At 64.2% G+C, this 6,856-nt stretch overlaps 1 protein-coding gene across 1 annotated transcript; it reads left to right on the top strand.

The window, feature by feature from the left end:
* Positions 1–2,353: 2,353 nt before the first annotated feature.
* Positions 2,354–6,654, top strand: LOC122385340. Its single transcript, XM_043373541.1, has 5 exons — positions 2,354–2,842; positions 3,106–4,113; positions 4,294–4,426; positions 5,900–6,070; positions 6,608–6,654. The coding sequence occupies exons 1-5, from the start codon at positions 2,354–2,356 to the stop codon at positions 6,652–6,654; spliced, it is 1,848 nt and encodes a 615-aa protein (XP_043229476.1).
* The last annotated feature ends 202 nt before the right edge of the window (positions 6,655–6,856 follow it).

The raw sequence follows: 6,856 nt of genomic DNA, 5'->3' as shown, positions 1-6,856 counted from the left end.
GACGCACCTTCTTCACGCCTTGCCGCGGCAACAAACAGACCCCCTGGGCGGGCGGCCCGGCGCGGCGGCCCGGCCCGGCCCGGCCCGCCCGCCGGTCTCGACCTGGCGTGTCTGGTTTGGTCAGCCCCCGCCAGGGCGTGCCCTATCCGTGGGACCGGCCGCATTCTACTAAGCCCACAGAGGCAACTCTCTGTCTGATGACACCAAAAAGAGGCTAGTCAGTGGCCACTGTCTCATGCCCTAAGAGAGATTGATCACCAGACACCATTTACGGACTCGCATGAACGAACTCTGTCAACTGGCTTACGGAGGGATGGTCGCTGGTCGTTGATTCCAAATTTCAGCAGAAGGTGGGGGATCTCCGTCAGGCTGCCTAAATACCGGTGAGCTCCCTTACTTTTTTCATTTTGGTGGCTTGCTGTCCATTTTATGGAACCCGGATCCCTCCCGCCCTCATATGCCGCCGGGGGACCAGCAGAGACCCGGCCACCTTCACCTCCTCTCATCCACCACTCTCGGTTTCGTCGGGCGTCCCGGCGGGCGCGGTTGACCTGGGGTCCTGACCGGCCACGGGGTCGGCTGCCGTTCGGCCCGTGTCAAGGTCAGGCGGCGGCCGGCGCGCGCCGGTATGCCGGGGTCGTCCGGCGGCGACTCGAGGTGAGCACTCCGGCCGCCGGGGTCACCAGGCCTTCCGCTGCTCGCCAAACGACGTGTTCAGGAACTGCCGAGGAAATGGAGTACCGCCGGCGGCTCCGGACGCTATTTTCACCGGCCGGTTCATCGCCGGTGATCCCTGAGGTCATCGCACCCGGACGGTTGTGATTGGTACCGCCGCCGGCGCCGGCAGTATTTTTCACGCGGCGAAACGCAGCGCCTTATGGCGAACACAGTCATTATGTTTCGATTGGCACCGGCCGACAGGCTCGATCGGGCCGGGTCGGGTCGGGTCAGATCGCTGGGCAGCATTAGAGCAGGATGGTATGATGAAGTCAGGTGATATACGGAGGCCCAAAGAGCTTTGTGATTGCTGCCGGAGCAGCCCTCGTGCCGCAGTCCCCTACCAGACGACGTAACATTACCATTGATATAATGAATACGCAGTCTCCGACATAGCGGGCTGTTTTCCGCATGAATAATCCATTGGCAGGGTAGATGTCGGGCGTGTGATGTGTCGCCCGAGCCACCAGCTAATCCAGCCTGGTAATGAGTGTTTTTCTGCTTGCTGCGTCAGGAACGCGGCAACAGTGACGGTGCAATGCGCCGGGCTCCGCTGCCCCGCCCCTCCAAGACAGCGGTGACCGGGGACAGCCACCAAACCCGGCGGCCGGGCCGGGGGCGGCTGACACGGGCGACCGCCCGCGGTGCGCCGGGCCGGGCCAGCCGAGGTCACCAGACGACGAGCACCGGCTGCTGCGGGCCAGGAATAGTGCGGCGCCGAGCGACGGCGGCCCGATAAAAAATAACACGGCCGCCGCCGGCTGACGGCCGGTGACGCCCGGCACAACAAACTGCGCTGCGGGCCGCGCCGGCGACTGAGCTATCAGTCGCCGGGGGGCCGGCGCCCCGGGCCACCTGGGCGCACCGCCCCCGGCTGCCAAACGCTACAGAACGGCACGCGGCGTGCTAGACGCTCAGGGGCTGGGGTGACGGCAGTGTAGTGGGGCTGGAATGCATGATGAATGTTGCTGCATGTTTAGTAAACATGCTCACCGTTCAGCAATGAAGCCTAGCCCTTATCTTGCCGTACTCTATGGGAACGGGATCATCCCTTTATTACTCGATAGTCGATTAGACAAGGAATCGTAAGTTATGGAGGTGCGTGATTTGGTAAAAAATGAAAAAATGTATGCCTTAAAATATGTTGGGATGAGTCTTTGAGATTGTAATAAAGACTGATGTGATAAAGTGTAGTTGCCGCTGTGCGGAGGCGCGTCCGGTGCAGGGCGCGCGTGCGAGTTATCGCGTGCGGCTGGTATTTGTTGTGGAAAATGTATGAGCGGCGAGTCGTCGGCGGGAGGGAGAGCGTGAGGGAGCGGCGTGGGGCGGCCGCGGAGTGCTGTTTTTGCAAAGTCGGTTTATTTTCTGTGGGAGTTTAAATACAAGCTATTTCGGCATTATGGCGACGAACGTGACAGTGTCATTGGACCAGGTTCCGGTGATGGCAAGTGCAGTGGCGCCGACAATCGTCCCGCGACCGGTGACAGCGCCGGTGCCGGTTGGTGATGGTGGTGTGCCAGACTCGGCACCCGTCTCACAGCCTGTGGTCGCGGTACCTTCGGCACCTTTTGATGCGCGGCTGATACCGGAGTTTGACGGGACCGAAGATGTGGTCAGCTGGCTGGCGCGTGCTGAGATGCTGTGCCAGCTGAGGGGAGTGGCCGCCGAGACTGTGATTCCTCTGCGCCTCGCTGGCGGTGCTTTCCACGTATGGTCCCAGCTGCCGGCGGCCAGTCGCTGCTCGCTGACGGCCGTGAGAGACGCCCTCCAGGCGGCGTTTGCTCTCGATGAGTACGCCGCCTATGAAGCGTTCGCCGCTCGGCGACTGATGCCAGGAGAGTCGGCGGACGTATTCCTCGCAGACCTCCGCCGGCTGGCGGCGCTGTTCGGAGGAGTGCCGGAGCGAGCGCTGGCATGCGCATTCGTGGCAGGCCTGCCGGACAGCGTCCGGCAGATGATCCGTGCTGGCTGCCGGGCAGATGGACTGGACCTGTCGTCGGTGCTGGCGCGCGCTCGCGCTGTACTGACCGACGAGCGGCTCTCCGCAGCAGCAGCAGCGGCGCGTCGGACTGTGCCGCCGCCGGCTAGCCACCCACCTGCGGCGCCTGGTCCCGGCCAGCCGCCGGTGCCGACGCGTGGACGGCCTCCGCGCGTGCCGCGTCCGCTGAGATGCTGGACCTGCGGAGAGCCCGGTCATATCGCTGCGAGATGTCCGCGTCGGTCGGAAAACGGGGCCGGAGGGGACGGGTCAGCACCGCCGTTCTCTCCTGCGCGACAGTGAGCGGTGCGCTGCCGATTACACGCCTGCACGTGGACGGACGAGAGTGCACGGTCCTCATCGACACCGGGAGCACCGACACCATCATCTACGCGCCATTCTGTGCGCAGTGGAGACGACGGGTGGTGCGCGTCACCACGATCAGCGGCGACGACCTGAAATGCAGCGGCATTGGCAGTGTAACGGTGGAGGCGCCGACGGGCCATCGTGCCGCGCTTGAAACGCTGGTGGTGGAGGAGCGGCCGCTCGGCGTGGATATGGTGCTCGGGGTCAGCGGTATCTCGGCTCTCGGGGGCGTGACGGTGCTGTCCCCCTCTGTGGTGCGGTTCTGTGGAGCAGTGTGCCGTGCGCCGCCAGACATTGAGACGCCGGACTTCCGGGTGCAGTTCAACGCGGCTGACCGGAAGTGGTCGGTTGCATGGAAATGGTCTGATGGAATAGGACCCCAGTGCCTCACGAACGCTGTGCCGCAGTATGCTGTGCCGCCCGCCGCTCGTCACGAGTTCGAGACAGAACTTGACGACTGGATAGAGCGGGAGTGGCTCGTGCCGTATGACGAGCGGCGGCAGGGGCCGCCGAAAGGGTTGGTGCCGCTAATGGCTGTGGAGCAGCGCAATCGGGGGAAAGTTCGACCGGTGCTGGACTACCGGGAACTGAATGACTTTGTGCAGGCTCACACAGCTGACAGCGACGTGTGCGCGGAACAGCTCCGCAAGTGGCGCCGGCACGGCGCAAATGTGGCGGTCGTGGACCTGAAGCGTGCCTACCTCCAGCTGCACCTGGAGGAGCGACTCTGGCCGTTTCAGACGGTGATGGTGCGGGGGCAGCGATTCTGCTTGACCCGCCTAGGTTTTGGTTTGAATATCGCGCCCCTCGTGATGAAGGCTGTCGTGCGTGCTGTGCTCGATCAGGACCCCGACATCGGGCGTGCCGTCCTCCCATATGTGGACGATCTCCTTGTAAATGAGGACATTGTCAGTGCCGAGCGCGTGGTGGCGCATTTCGCGCAGTTTGGGCTGGACTGTAAGCCGCCGGAGCGGGCGGCCAGTGGAGCGCGGCTCCTGGGCCTGCGGGTGCACGAGGAGAACGGACAGCTGCGGTGGAAGCGGGACAATGCCGTGAGCGCGCCGCCAGAACGTGTGACTCGCCGGTCTGTGTTCGCGTGGTGCGGACAGCTAGTGGCCCACGTACCAGTGTGTGGGTGGCTTCGACCCGCGGTTGCATGGCTTAAGCGGCGTGTAAATGAGCTGACGCGCGGATGGGACGACATCACTGATGACTCCGCGCTGCGCGTGCAGATGGACTGTATCGCGAGTCGCCTCGCCAGTGACGACCCGGCCCGTGGCGTGTGGTGTGTCGACGGGGACGAGGTGGTCGCCTGGACAGACGCCAGCTCGCTGGCCACCGGAGTGGTCCTGGAAAACACAGACGGTGAGGTGATCGAGGACGCATGCTGGCTCAGGCGAGACGACGCTGTACACATAAATATGGCCGAACTCGATGCCGCTATTCGAGGCATCAACTTGGCTGTTGCGTGGGGCGCACGGAGAATCGACCTCCGAACCGACTCGGTGACGGTGAAGCGGTGGATCGACGACGCGATCAGTGGCCGCGCGCGCCTCCGTACTAAAGCCAGCGGTGAGCTGCTCATCCGACGGCGTGTGACGATTATCCGTCAGCTGGTCATCGAGCTGGAGCTCCGTCTGACCGTGGCGCTCGTTCGATCGGCGGATAATCGCGCTGACGCACTGACTCGAGTGCCCAGGGAGTGGCTCCGAGACGATCTGACGACGACAGTGAGCGCGGCAGCCGTGAGCGTGGCTGGCGAGCCGTCGGCAGTGAGCGCAGCTGCTGTGAGCGCGGCTGCAGCGGGCGAGCCGTCGGCAGTGAGCGCGGCCGCTGTGAGCGCGGCTGCAGCGGGCGAGCCGTCGGCAGTGAGCGCGGCCGCTGTGAGCGCGGCTGCAGCGGGCGAGCCGTCGGCAGTGAGTGCGGCCGCTGTGAGCGCGGCTACATCGGACGAGCCGTCGGCAGTGAGCACGGCGGCTGTGAGCGCGGCTGCATCGGGCGAGCCGTCGGCAGTGAGCGCGGCGGCAGTGAGCGCGGCCGCAGCGGGCGGGCCGTCGGCAGTGGGAGTAGCTGCCGCGGGCGAGCCGGCAGTGAGCGCAGCCGCGGTGGGTGAACCGTCGGCAGTAAGCGCGGCCACAGCGGAAGAGCCGAACGCTGTAAACGCGAGCCTCGATGGCGCAGAGAGCGTGGCTGAAGTGCACGAGCGAGCTGGTCATCCGGGCGTCCGACGGACATTGTATTTTGCTCGCCGATGTATCGGCCGCGTCTCGAGAGACCAGGTACGCGCTGTGGTGACAAATTGTGATGTCTGTCGAGCGATCGACCCGGCTCCAGTAAAGTGGCGACACGGGTCGTTGGGTGTACCACAGACGTGGCACAGACTGGCCATTGATATAACTCATTATGGGGGCCATCCGTACCTCAGTGTAATCGACTGCGGGCCGTCGCGGTTCACTGTGTGGCGGCCGCTGCGACGGCAGGACAGTGTGTGCGTTATTCAGCGGCTGGAGGAGATATTTTTTGATCGAGGAGCTCCGGCGGAGCTGTTGTGTGATAACGATCCTGTGTTCCGCGGCCGACCGTTTGCCGTGCTCGCCGCGCGCTGGGGAGTGGCGGTGAGGTTCCGGGCGGCCCATGCACCGAGCGGGAACGGTGTCATCGAGCGCTGCCACCGGACAGTGAAAGTGATCGCCGCCCGGAAACGGTGCGATATCGCCGAGGCGGTGCACTTGTATAATGTGACGCCGCGTGACGGCGAGGCGGTGGCCAGCGCCCCGTTTTGTGGCGTGTACAGGTACGAGCCGAGTGACTGTGTGCGGTTGCCGGCTGCTCCGCCAGGGACGGCCGCGGACGGTGGTGCCGGGGCGCGGGAGCTCCCTGCGGTGGAGACGGGCCCTTACACAGTCGGAGACGCGGTGTGGGTGCGCCGACGGGGGACGCGCTGCACGGAGCCGTCCCGCCGGGGTACCGTCACGGCGGTGGTCTCTCCGCAGGTTGTCGATGTGGACGGTATGCCACGACACGTCAGGGATTTGCGGCGGCGCAGAAATAGTGAGCCACCCCCATGTGCTGAAATTGACGCGGACGACCCCATCTACGTGATGGATCCCCCGTCTCTCCCAGTCCTCCAGCCGGCTCCAGTTGAGCAGGGGCCGGAGTTATGCGACGCTCCAGCGCCGGAGCCTCCTGCCGTGGCTCCTCGGCGAAGTCAGCGCACCCGCCGTCCTCCGCAAGGATGTTTCTGTGAGGGATGTAAATGATCCTCAGGATCAGGGGGAGGTGTAGTTGCCGCTGTGCGGAGGCGCGTCCGGTGCAGGGCGCGCGTGCGAGTTATCGCGTGCGGCTGGTATTTGTTGTGGAAAATGTATGAGCGGCGAGTCGTCGGCGGGAGGGAGAGCGTGAGGGAGCGGCGTGGGGCGGCCGCGGAGTGCTGTTTTTGCAAAGTCGGTTTATTTTCTGTGCGAGTTTAAATACATAAAGCTTTCTCCCTCTCCGTTCAGCTATACCGTCGCTGCCGGTCACCTGTCCCCGCTGATCCGCTGTCAGGACCGATTCGTCGTCTTCGTCGCATCGGCTCCGACACTCTCTGCTGACGCAGCCGGCACGCAGTCCGGCGGGGCCGACCCCACGAGGCCGCCGCCACGGCCCGCTTTTTAGCATTTGCGGTGGAGAGCGCCACTCAATGGGGCGGAAACATTGCCGAATCGCTGGAAATTGACAATAACTAAAAAGCTCTGCGCCGGGGTAAAAAGCCTGATATAGTGCCACTGACAGTTTTATTGCCGCACTCGGAAT

This window comes from Amphibalanus amphitrite, unplaced genomic scaffold, assembly GCF_019059575.1.
Source record: "Amphibalanus amphitrite isolate SeventyFive unplaced genomic scaffold, NRLGWU_Aamphi_draft 000215F_arrow, whole genome shotgun sequence".
In the NCBI taxonomy this organism is placed as follows: domain Eukaryota; kingdom Metazoa; phylum Arthropoda; class Thecostraca; order Balanomorpha; family Balanidae; genus Amphibalanus; species Amphibalanus amphitrite.
The sequence above is the reverse complement of the archived record's forward strand: the minus strand, read 5'-3'. Positions and strand labels throughout refer to the sequence as shown.

What these genes read in the sequence shown, in the direction of transcription:
- LOC122385340 (XM_043373541.1), top strand. Translation starts at nt 2,354, where the DNA reads ATGCTGTGCCAGCTGAGGGGAGTGGCCGCCGAGACTGTGATTCCTCTG. An exon ending in CTGGTCCCGGCCAGCCGCCG is followed by an intron (nt 2,843 to 3,105) that starts GTGCCGACGCGT and finishes TTCTGTGCGCAG; the next exon opens with TGGAGACGACGGGTGGTGCG. An exon ending in GCAGGTTGTCGATGTGGACG is followed by an intron (nt 6,071 to 6,607) that starts GTATGCCACGAC and finishes ATCCGCTGTCAG; the next exon opens with GACCGATTCGTCGTCTTCGT.